This window comes from Ornithorhynchus anatinus, chromosome 9 (assembly GCF_004115215.2).
Source record: "Ornithorhynchus anatinus isolate Pmale09 chromosome 9, mOrnAna1.pri.v4, whole genome shotgun sequence".
NCBI lineage: Eukaryota > Metazoa > Chordata > Mammalia > Monotremata > Ornithorhynchidae > Ornithorhynchus > Ornithorhynchus anatinus.
Genome location: NC_041736.1, coordinates 2,900,506 through 2,913,316, shown reverse-complemented (window position 1 = coordinate 2,913,316; position 12,811 = coordinate 2,900,506). Strand labels below are relative to the sequence as shown.

General features: G+C 52.2%; 1 protein-coding gene across 2 annotated transcripts in view; it reads left to right on the top strand.

Annotated features, from left to right (window-relative positions):
• Positions 1-12,811, top strand: part of GTDC1 (glycosyltransferase like domain containing 1) — a 178,683-nt gene that overhangs the window by 38,559 nt on the left and 127,313 nt on the right. For both annotated transcript variants that reach the window (XM_039913077.1, XM_029072186.2), the window contains exons 3-4: positions 3,008-3,175; positions 7,930-8,103. In XM_039913077.1, coding sequence (XP_039769011.1) covers positions 3,008-3,175; positions 7,930-8,103 — 342 coding nt within the window. The remainder of the gene's footprint in view (positions 1-3,007; positions 3,176-7,929; positions 8,104-12,811) is intronic.

Genomic DNA, 12,811 nt, shown 5'->3' with positions numbered 1-12,811 from the left:
TCTCACGTGAGTCGGTTTGTCCTCGCGGCCGATGAAATGTGGAGGGATCTGCGCGGACGTTTAGGAGAGCTACCCGTGGAAGACAGTATTCATTAACATGCGGTTTGGGTTAAACTTCCGTAATAGCGGCTCAGATGTAGTTTTGGCGAGATGGTAAGCTAATGATGGAGTTTTTCATTTGAATTTTGCAGACATTTTAAACATAGGTTTCTCTTACAGAGACAAAAGTTGCAATTTTAAACTCTTCGGTGATCTAAAAACAGCTTAATTCTGTAGGAGTATGGTAATACGGACTAATCCGGTTTATACAGCGATTGTAACGTAGCATGTTTGTGAAAGATTGCCTAACTCCGCTTTCTCTGATTTTATGTTAATTTAAAAAAAAAATTAATCGTAAAAACCTTAGAACGTCTTTCTGCTGAGATAAACTCTTTAATTTCACTAGGGCTCCTGTAGCAGCTGTCAGGAATTACCATGTTCCTAGTGGTTTTGCTCTCCCTTTGTGACTTACCTTTTGTATATTGATTGAGGGGGTTGATAAAATTCACCTCATTAGGATTTATTAAATAATAACCTCACTCGATTCAGCTGTATTTATTGAGGGCCTACTGGATGTAGGGCGTTATACCGGACAGCTGTGGTGGGCCGAGCGCTGCACTGGACACCTACCGTGTGCGTAGCGCTGTACAATCAGCCGTATTTATTGAGCACTTACTGGGCGGAGGACACTGTGCGAAACGTGTGGGAGAGTCCGATATAACACTGAACGGACACATTCCCTGCCCACAGCGAGCTTACAGGTTATCTGCCGAGGGCGGAGCACTGGGATGGCTGCCGGCTCGGTACAAAGCACCGTGCTGACTGTCGTGCGTGTGCAGAGCTCTGTACTGGATGCCTAGCACATCCTAATGAACTACTGCCCTGGCCACCTTCTGGGTATGAAGCATTCTGCTGGGCTCCTGCTGGGTGCAGAGCACTGTGCTGGCTGCCTACCTGGTGAGGAGCAGTGTGCTGGCCACCAGCTCTATGCAGGGCACTGCATTGGGTGCTCACAATGAAAGTAAAAGACGTTCTCCACCCTGGAGGAGCTTATCACCTAATAAAAAAATAATAATGTTGGTATTTGCTAAGCGCTTACTATTAGCAGAGCACTGTTCTAAGCGCTGGGGGAGATCCAGGGTCATCAGGTTGTCCCACCTGAGGCTCACAGTCTTAATCTCCATTTTCCAGATGAGGTAACAGGCACAGAGAAGTGAAGTGACTCGCCCACAGTCACACAGCTGACAAGTGGCGGAGCAGGGATTCGAACCCATGACCTCTGACTCCCAAGCCCGGGCTCTTTCCACTGAGCCACGCTGCTTAGAAAGGCCGGTACGGTTTCAATACATATAATAGAAATAGAGGGAAAAACATACAAACACACGGTTACAAAAAACGTAAGCCCCCATGAGAAGGAGCTTGGCCTACTGGAAAGAGCACGGGCCCGGGAGTCAGATGGACCTGGGTTCCAGTCCTGGCTCTTCCGCTTTGCTGTGTGACCTTAGGCAAGACACTTCACTTTTCTGTGCCTCAGTTACCTCATCGGTGAAATGGGGATTAGGACTGTGAGCCGCATGTGGGACAGGGACTGTGTCCAACCCGAATGTCTTGGGTCTACCCCAGTGCCTGGCACGTAGTACAAGTACCTTTAAAATAAAAACCATAAATGTAGAACTAAGCAGTATAGATCGCCCTCCCTCCCGATAAGCGGATCTACGACCTGTGGACTTGTGATAATCGCCCCAGAGAACTTATGTACGTTTCTTTAAATTATATATTATACATTACTTATGTGTACGTCTTGATGTCCGTCTACTCCTCCAGACTCTAAGCTCCTTATGGGCAGGGAACTTGTCTGCTAATTCTGTTGTACTGTGCACTCCCTAGAACTTACCACAGTGCTCTGTGAACAGTAAACAATCAATAAATAACATTGACTGATTGAGGGCTAAGGGAGATCTGTTGGTTCGGGGAGGGGGGGGGCGGGTAACGGATGCTGACGCCCGAGACGTGGTATGCAGTCAATCGAACTTCTCAGATTCTTAAAATGGTCAGTGGCGGTGTCCCGTCGCCCTGGACGTCACCAGGTCCTTCCTACAATCCCCCGCTTCATTTTAAGCTGACTTCCTGCGGTCAGCATCCTCCTCATACCGCCGTTTTGGGGTCCCTCTCTTTTCCTCTCTTCTCCCCGTCCTCTTTCCGTTCCCTTCCTCTCCCCCGCCCTCTCTCCGTCTCTCCCCTCCGCCGCCCCATCTGTCTCCCTCTCTATCTTTTTCTCTCTTTCCCACCCTTCTTCCTCTCCTCTCTCCTTCCCTCCCCCAGCCTCTCCAGTGTATATGGAGCCATTACTAGTCCAGTAATGGAGAAGAAAAGATAAAACAACCCACGGAGGCTACTTTATAAAAACAGTGAAGGAAACATGGCAAGGGAAGAAAAAAGACCACGCTAGATAAGTCTACTGCATAAATCAAAAGGTTTTTTTTCATTTTTTTTTTTTGTCATAACACGGAACATATGCCATCCCGGCTCCTATATTGAATTTCAGTAGTCGGTTGCATAAAGAAGTAAAGTGTAATGAAAATGGCAAGCAAGTATTCCCCAACCAGCCTTATCTTTGTTCCATTCGTCCTTCAGATACAGCTTTTCTTGCCTTTTTCAATAAAATCCATCCAGCCTTTTTTTTTTTTTTTTATATTTTGCATCTCTCTGTAACTGAGCCGAGCCGTCCAACGAGATTCGGTGCTTTTCTAGTCGAGTTCTTAGTAGCTGCTTTTTAAGAGATCAAAACTTAGAATGCCGTGACATGGTATTAAGGATCAGCTATTGATGTGTCCCTATAGGGACTGTGTATTTGTCGTGCGGGTTGGTCGGGGGCCGTGGGGGGAACGAGGCGGGGAAGGGGGAGGGTCCCGAGCCACCCTTCCGAGCGTGTTCCCCGTCACCGGACATCGCTCTCCTTGCTCCCCAGGATCCTCTTCGCCAGCTCGGTGCTTAACCTGGCCGAACTGGCCGCCCTCCGACCCGACCTGGGAAAACTGAGGAAGATCCTTTACTTCCATGAGAACCAGCTGGTCTATCCGGTCCGGAAGTGCCAGGAGAGGGATTTTCAGTTCGGCTACAACCAGATCCTGTCGTGGTAAGCGCGGAGGCGGAGGTTTCCGGAGGCGGGGTCGTCCGTGGCCCGGGGCGAGGCCGCGCGCGTTGCGCACGGCGCCTTCGGCCACAGGCGGAGTGGAAAGAGGGCGGGGCTGGGAGTTGGGAGACCTGAGTTCGGATGCTGGCCTGCTAGGTGACCTTGGGCAAGTCACTTAACCGTCCCCCGTGCCTGGGACTGTTCGGGTGGTCTCGTCGTCAAGCTTTACGAGTGAAGTTCACTAAGAGTACAGCGAAAAGAGCACCGGAATGAGAGTCGGGAGACCCAGTCCATCGGTGGAAATTATCGAGCGCTTACCGTGTGCCGAACACTGTGCTAGGCACGGGGGAGAGAACAAGGCAGAAGAGTCGGTAGACGCGCTGCCAGTCCACGAGGAACCCACTGTCCTGGATTCTAATCCCAGTTCCATCAATTGCCTGCTGGGTGACCCGGAGCGAGTCGCTTAATTTAAAGAAGCAGCCTGGCTTAGCGGATCGAGCCGAGGCCTGGGAGTCGGTAGGACCTGCGTTCTAATCCCGGCTCCGCCATTTGTCGGCTGCGTGACCTTAGGCAGGTCGCTTCGCTTCTCTGGGACTCAGCGACCTCATCTATAAAATGGAGATTAAGCCGGTGAGCCCCGTGAGCGACAGGGACTGTGTCCAACCCAACCAATTAGGGAAGCAGCGCGGCTCAGTGGAAAGAGCCCGGGCTTGGGAGTCAGAGGTCATGGGTTCGGATCCCAGCTCTGCCACTTGTCAGCTGTGCGACTGTGGGCGAGTCACTTCACTTCTCTGTGCCTCACTTACCTCATCTGTAAAATGGGGATGAAGACTGTGAGCCCCACCTGGGACAATCTGATTACCCTGTATCTACCCCAGTGCTCAGAACAGTGCTCTGCACATAGTAAGCGCTTAACAAATACCAACATTAATTTGTTTGTATCCATCCCAGAACTTAATACAGTGCCTGGCACATAGGAAAAGTTTCACAAATGCCACAGTTATTATTATTATCCTTGTGATTATTTTCATTAATTTTGTGCCTCAGTTTCCTCATCCTTAAACTGTGGATGAAATACCCGTTCTTCCCCCATCTTGAGATTGTGATCTACGGGTGAGACAGGGGCTGTGTCCTATCTGGATCGTACTGGGTCGTATCCACTCCGGCATTTGGCAGAATGCTTAACGCCCAGGAAAGACTTACCCGACACCACAGTGATTACCAGCATCCTCCTGAGCCGGTTTTACAGATCGTTTCAGTCCAATTCCTATAGAATTATCCGTGATCAGAATTCCAGATTTGGGACCCCGTAGGGTCGAAATGATCGAAGCGGGATTGTAGGATGCAGAAGGTGGGTGGGGTGAATGGGAGCCGGAGAGTGGGGGGAAAATACCGTAAATTTGATGATGGTCTGGCTTCATCTTTCAGCCGGGCTTTTAGTGAAGGGAGAGCCACCAGGCTCGGCCTGCCGACCCGCCTCCCCACGTTCTGCTGCCCGAAAGACAGTCGAGCTTTAGAGAGGAATCGACCAAAAGGGATCCATAAGGCAGCAGCGTGGAGGTTTTCAGGACAGAGGGAGTTTTGAAAAAGACACAGACAAAAATCTATCTGGACTTTTCCTCCATTTTGTGTTCCAAAATGGTGCAGAACTAAAATGCCACGGCTTTTTAAAGATGCCGGCGCCTTAACGGATGTATTTTCATCTATGAGGTTAATGAAAAAATTAATAACACACCCTCCTCCACCCTCCCCCCCAGCCCAAGAAAACCGTGGGACAAGACATTAGAGAAGTGGGGGGATTTGGGGCCGGAGTTGAATCAGTTTGAACTCGGTGGACAGAATCCGCCCACCCGAATTAGCTGTTATTAGCAACTTCAACGGACAGTCGATCTGTAGAACACAGAAGAGAAAACAATGCGCACACACACATGCCCACAGTGAGAACTAGCAAGGCCTAGTGGAAAAAGCACGGATCGGGGAATCGGGCGATCTGGGTTCTAATCCTGATCCCCTGCCACTTACCACCCTCTTCGGTGCTGGGCCTCCATTTCCTCACCTTAACTATGACCTGAATGTCTGTTCTCCCTCCCCTCTAGATTGGGAACCCCAGGTGGAGCAAGGACTGCATCTGACCTCATCATCTTTTGCCCACCACAGCTCTTAGCACAGTGTCTGGCACATAGTAAGGGCCTAACAAATGCCATAATTAGAATCCTAATCGTTATTATCCCATATAAGCGCCCACAAGCACAGGCACGCTCTGTTGTCTGCATAGATGTAACCTGATTTAGTTGCCCTGCAAACTTTCTAGACGGCAATCCTCATTTGCTCCAAACCTTGTGTGAAATGTGCTCCCGCCATCATTTTTACAAGCTTTTCCTTGACGGAGAAGTATCGGCGCTATCAAAATGGAGTGGAACTGCTTCTCGTGAAATGTCTCATAAACATCTCGCAGCCATTTTCAAATTTCATAATAAAATAAAAATATATTGTAGTGAAACTGAGAGGGGGAAATATGTTGTTAAAACCCCAAACCATCTTCTCCTATCTCAGTTTAGAAAACACTTGCAATTTTCTTGCGATTTCTTGAATTAGCACTGCGCCTTCCCCCAGATTATGTGCGTTTATTACTCTTGAGAAATTACTGGGACGAAAATGAAGCCCATTTTTCTCTTTATGCCTGGGTTTTAATGTTAATGGGAGCTTCACACCCCCTCCCCCCCACCCCACCATCACCACCCCTACTTCCCAAACGATCTCGCCTCCCCTCTCATTTCAGCTCAGAGACGGGGAACTGTAAGAGGATGCAAATGGTTGGAATCGCATTCCCGGTGAGGACCGCTCTGCCTTCATCGCTTCTTAGTGGCCCTCGCTCATCCGTCTCGTCTGTCGCAAGACGGTCTCGGTCGAGACGGGGAGAGGATAAAGCCTGTCCCCACCCTCCCCAACGCGCAGGGGAGGAGATGGATCTCCGTCTCTTTTGGCGTGTCCGCGGGCAAGAGGGTGATGATAGTGATTAATAATTATGGTATCGGTTAAGCACTTACTATGTGTCGAGCACTGTTCTAAGATGTTATACTTAGTTATTTTTTAGTGGTATTTCGTAGGCGCTTACCGAGTGCCGGGATCTGTACCAATCGCTGAGGAGGATACGAGCTAATCGGGTTGGACCCAATCCCTGTCCCCCATCAGCGCTTAGAACAGTGCTTTGCACATAGTAAGCGCTTAACAGATGCCATCATTATTATGACTTGTGAAATGACTTGCCCAAGGTCACACGGCAGACAAATGGCAGAGCCGGGATCAGGAGGTGGGCAAGGACCTGGCCAGCTTCCGGGAGGGGTTCCTTGGGCTTCCGGCTGACTCCGGCTTCTGTGGGAGCCCAGGGGGCTATTCCTTCTTTTTCCTTTTTTCATGTCATTTTGTTAAGCGCTTACCGTTAAGCTTTGTTAAGGCTCAGTTCTACAAGCTGATCCGATTGGATACAGTCCATATCTCCGTGGGGCTCACAGTCTTAATCCCCATTTACAAATGAGGAAACTGAGGCCCAGAGAAGTGAAGCGACTTGCCCAAGGTCACAAGGCAGACCAGTGGCGGAGCTGGGATTAGACCCCGGGACCTTCTGACTCCCAGGCGGGAGTTCTACCCATTAGTCTACGCTTCTACTCGTTTGGTGGCCGGGATGGCCATTCCGATGGGGAATGAGAACGTTCCCCTTCGGTGTGGTTTTTCGCCCCCCCCCCCCCCCCCCCCGATGACCACCACCCGCCCCGGCTCTGTCTCCCGACCCGTGGTCAGTGCCATCCCGGTTGTCCCCGGAGGAGGACAAATGTGCCAAGATGGTGTGGGGCCGGACTGCCTCTGATTTCTCACAGCTTCCAAGTTGGCCCTCGGAAGGAGTGCGGGTTTGAGGTCGATGTAGAAAACTGCATTCAGGGGATAAAGTTAGAAGTAATAATAATAATTGTGGTAAACGTGAAGCACTCACGACATGTCAGACACTGTACTGAACACTGGGGTAGAAACAAAATGATCAGGTTGGACACAGTCCCTGTCCCACATGGGGCTCACGGTCTCAATCCCCATTTTACAGATGAGGAAACCGAGGCCCAGAAAAATGAAGCGCCACAGCAGACAACTGGCAAAGGCAGGATTAAAATGCCGTTCTTCTGACTCCTAAGCCTGTGTTCTCCCCACTGGGCCTTGCTGCTTCTCAAAATTAGATATTGTTTCTCCCCACCGAGCACCCTGAGTGGCTTCTACACTCTGACTGGGTGAGGGATTGCTAATACTTCTAACAGTAATGGCATTTGTCAAGCGTTTACTATGTGACAAGCACTGTTCTAAACGCCGGGTGGGGGCATGCAAGGTCATCAGGTTGTCCCACATGGGGCTCACAGTTTTGATCCCCATTTCCCAGATGAGGTAACTGAGGCACAGAGAAGTGAAGTGACTGGCCCAAAGTCACACAGCTGACAAGTGGGGGAGCCGGGATTAGAACCCACGACCTCTGCCTCCCAAGCCCGGGCTCTTTACGCCGGCATCCCCCGGAGATCGTAAGGTCCTTGCCGTCAGGGATCGCATCTACCGACTCTATCGTATCACACTCTCCCAACCGCTCAGTACGCCGCCCCGCGCGCAGGCAGCGTTCCGTAGATCCCGTTGGTCGGCCGATGGATTTCAGCCGACGGCAGAGCCCTGATCGTCGGGAGGCCCGTCGCCCCCGGCCCGGATTCATTTCTCTCCGTTCCTTGCAGCCTCGTGGCTGACGCGGTGGTGTTCAACTCGGCTTTCAACATGGAGTCTTTCCTCGCCTCAATGGGGACGTTCACGAAGCTGATTCCCGACCACAGACCCGAGGGCTTGGAGGACGCCATCAGACCCAAGTGCCGCGTCCTTCACTTCCCCATCCGGTTTCCCGACGTGAGCAGGTCAGTCCTCCGGGCGGGGCCCTCCGGCTCGACGGAGGGTGGCCCTCCGACAGTGCTCTGCGCATAGTGAGCGCTCAATAAATACGATCGAGGAGCGCCGAGGCGGGGGGCGGCGGCGCTTACCCGTCAGCGGGGCAGCGGTCCGCCTCTTCTTTCGTTTCCTCAAATGTCCCGTCGTTCCGAAAAACAGTCTGCTCCCGAGACGGCGGTGTCCGCTAACGGCTGTGCCCGTGGGGTCGAGGCCCGGCTCGGGTGGACGTAGGAGGGCGTGCCCGACGCCCGACGGTCTTGAGGGAAGCAGCTGCTTTAGGGGGGCACCGACCGGGGACGTTGGTGGAGGGGACGCGGTCGTTGAGAGGTAGAAAGCCCGCGGATGCGGGAAGAAGCTCCTGTGAAGACAGGGAGCGGGCGGGAAGGTGCGGGGTGGGTGGGAGACGCCGGGAGGAGGGAGCACGGGAGCGATTCCCGACCGACTTGGATGTGAAGGGACAGGGTACGTGAGGGGAGGGCACGGTTTCCCGATGCGGGCGGCCGAGAGCCCAGAGCTAGCCCCGGCAGCGGCGCCAGCCACGGTTTCGTCTTTCCGCGTTGATTTCGGCGTTGGCCCGTTTTCCCCGAGCGTCGTGGCTTCCCGCCCTCTCCGCTTGGCCGGGTTTGCCGGCTCCCATTCCGCATCCCGATCGTCCCCTGTCCCGGTCGGTCAGAAACGGAGCCTTGACGCTCCTACCCTCCACCGCTCACTTTCGACGGAGCGGCGGGGCCTGGGGGAAGTAATAATAATGATGGTATTTGTTAAGCGCTCACTATGTGCCAAGCGCTGTTCGAAGCGTTGGGATAGATACAAGGTAATCAGGTCGTCCCATGTGAGGGTCCCGGTCTTCATTCCCGTTTTACAGATGAGGTCACCGAGGCCCGGAGAAGTGAAGTGACTCGCCCACAGTCACACAGCTGACAAAGTGGCAGAGCCGGGTTTCGAACCCATGACCTCTGACTCCCAAGCCAGGACTCTTTCCACTGAGCCACGCTGCTTCTCTAGAATTGTAGAGAATTATACAGACTAGAATTACAGAGCTATGCACATCATTAATAAAATAAATAGAATTATAACTATGTACAAATATACATACGCAGGGATCGTTTCTACTGCCTCTACCGTATTGTACAGTGAGCGCTCCGTAAGTGAGATCGACTGATCGACTGTGCCCCGGTAGGGGAAGGGAAGGTGGGGAGGGGAGAGGAGAGGAAAGGCCACCAGAGAGAGCCCACCCAGGGAAGCTTGGAGCGGTCGCGGGGTCCTTCCCGAGGCTGAGTCCGCCGAACCCCGCGCCCTATTCCCGAAGCGCCCCGGGACCGACCCGTGGAAACATCTGCCGAATCCGTGGGACGCGGGACCGGACAGTTGCGGATCAACGGGGACCGCCTGACGGACGTCCCGGGATTTCTGACAAGCCACCGACCTCCCCGTCGCGTTCGTGAAGCAGACGATTGCGTTGAGATCTTGACTGACCACGGCCCACTGTGAGAAACGGAGGAGAGCGTGACCCTGTTCGTTAGATAACTCGGATCACCTGCTTAGCGCCCAGGCAGAGGAGCAGTTGCGAGGCCGTCGAGAGGCCACCCTCGGCCGGGGGTCGATCGATCGCTGTGTCCGGAAGCCCAAGGAGAGTTCTCGAAACCGGAGTTTCGGGGTCCGAGCGATTTTTAGCCTCTCCCGCGGGTTGGCGTGTGCTCGGCACATAGTGGGCGCTGAACCAATACCATCGTTATTATTCTTATTTAAAGAACAGTGAGCCCACCTGGGTCCGGGAAACGTTTATTCGAAAAGATCTCCTCGCCGCCGACGGATCTGAAGCCGAACGGCGACCGAGCAGAAAAAGGTTAAGAAATACCGGGTCCGAGGGAGGATTCATAAAGCGAGGTCTTAGCCCACAGTCTTTTCCGAGGTATTTTCAAATGGTAATTTGCTTTATCCAAAGCGAACTCATAGAGTGTAAGTGATTATTTGCATGACTGACAATCATTTGAATGCCTGCAGTCTTTTCAAAATGCATAATTTTGCCGAGATGTTGGAAAAACATGTAGACATTCCGCAGGCAGAATAACACAGGTGAATTTTCCTCTCTCTGACCTCTTCCTCTCTCCCCTCAAGTGCCAATGCGGTAACATCCCGGTGCAGACAGTAAGCGCTCGATAAATACTATCAATTCGTTGATTTTTACAGGGGCTCCCCAAATATTAGGCCACGCTAGAGCCTCGGCTGAAAAATTCCCCCAAGGATGGTATTTACTGAGTGCTCTCTGGGTGCGGAGCGCTGTACTAAGCGCTTCGGAGAGAATAGTACAGTGGATTTGGTTGCCAGGATCCGCGCACTCACAGGACAATCCATCAGTGGTATTTATTGAGCACTCACCTTGGCCAGAGCACTGTACTAAGCGCTTGGGAGAGTACAGCGCAACAGATTTGGCAGACGCATTCCTCGCCCACGAGGAGCTCGCAGTCCAGAGGGACGGTAAGCTCGTTGTGAGGAGGGAACGTGCCCATTTATTGTTCTACTGTACTCTCCCTAGCGCCTACTACAGTGCCCGTTGACCAAATCCGACTGAATGAATGAATGAAGTCCTCTCCGCCTGTCGCGGCGGTAACCGGAAGGCCTTCTCACCCCGAAAGGTGGGAACGAGAGAGAGTGAGACAAGAAAGGAGATTGGATAGGTTGATCGGCGGCCCCCTCTGCCACTGAAAACTTAACACAGGAAATGCTTCTGTTGAACCGTCTAGTGGATCTAGTCCACGAGCGTGTTGTCGGTCTTTAATGGCGTAAGTGGCTTTACCCTCAGCCCGGTTCGCAGACTGGATCTCCCCGGGTTTGTCACCTAGTAAAGCACTTTAATCACACTGAAAAAATGATGAAATGTTTTTAATATTTAATACGTCAGGCTGCCGGTTCCACGGAGGAGAACCTCTCAGCATTTACTTTATGAAATCGTTCGGTTGGTAATACAATTAATGTAGGTGCTTCGGAATAGGATGCGGAAATAAATATTTCACAGGAGGGTTAGAATTCCGACTGTCAGACCGTCGCGTGGAAGTACCGGTGGGCTCGCGGACAACGAGAGATTCCGTGGAACATATGTGCCGACATAAATCTGCGCAAAGGAACGAGTTAAGTACAGAGAGATGTGCAACTGCTGCATGTTCGGTGACGATATTTGACTCTTAATGGTAGTGTAATGCTTTCGTACTTAATTTCCTTTTATTAAACTGTGGTTCTAAACAGGAAGGGGACTCAGGGCAGAGGGATAACGATTTTCACACGCCGTTTTAAGTCCAGCGGATCTAAAATCCATCGGAAACCAGAACGGCTGTCCGACACGTTTATCCTTTGCGCGACTAGTTTGGTTTCCCCGACCGTGGGGTGCTTTGGCAAGACTTCTCACTATTCAGTGCTCCAGTTGGATATTTTCAGGGCGAGTTCTCCGTTTGGGGGATAGAGTGGGGAGGAAACAGGTCCAGAAAGCGGAGGTGTCCTCTCTGGATCGATTCATCAGTCATTCATTCAGTCGATCCAAAGTGCGTCTTGTGTTTGGGGCATAAAATGGAATTCAGATGCAGATGTCTTGTCCTCAAGGATAATAGTTAATATAATAATAGTAATAATGGTATTTGTTAAGTGCTTACTATGTGGCAAGCACTGTTCTAGTCGCTAGGGTAGATTCAAGGCAATCAGGTCGCCCCACGTGGGCTCACAGTCTGAATCCCCATTTTACAGATGAGGTAACTGAGGCATAGAGAAGTTAAGCGATTTGCTCAAGGTCACACAGCAGAGAAGTGGCGGAGGCAGGATTAGAACCCACGACCTCTGACTCCCAAGCCCGTGCTCTTTCCACTAAGCCACCCTGCTTCTCTAAGGAGCTTCCAATCTGATGGAGCGATCTGATGGGATGGTTTGGAACTAAAGGGAGCAGGAGGAAGAACAGTCTTTCCCAGGTTTCACGGAGACACGGGCCGTCAGCCGTTGTTAGAAGTCGGGTTCTGGGGTCCAATCCCCCGGCTCTTTCTGGGAGAGCCTTGCGGTGGGGCTTGGCGTGTTCCCTATTTCAGGCTGGCGCTACTGGGGAGACAGAGACCAGGAGGCCAGTCTGGCATGGAGCTGGCGGAAATGGGACGGGGATTTCTGAGAGCGGGTGATGTGGGAAGATCCAGCACCCGGCGGGAGAAAAGAAAACAACGCCAGGCCCTCTGTCTAACAAACGCAACAGGGTGAGAAGCAACGCGGCCTAGCGGAAAGATCCCGCGTCTGGCATCGGAAGGATCCGGGTTCTAATCCCGGCTCTGCCGCTCGTCTGTCATGTGCCCTTGGGCAAGTCACTTCACTTCTCGGGGCCTCGGTTCCCTCATCTGGAAAATGGGGACGACGCCCGTGAGCCCCAGGCGGGACGGAGGCGGGGACTGGGCCCACTCCATCACCTCGTATCTACCCCAGCGCTTAGTTCCGTGCCTGGCACATAATAAGCCCTTGACACATACCACGATTAAATGCCACAGTTATTAACGGCAGAGGATGGGGCGATCTCGCCGTGGGCGTAGCCAGGGTGGGTCTGTCGGTTCCGCTCCCGTCTTGTCCACCGAGGACACGTGCTCAGATCAGATGTGTCACCATCGATAGATAGATAGATAGATATCTCCAGACTCTGTTTCCTCCCCTCTGCTG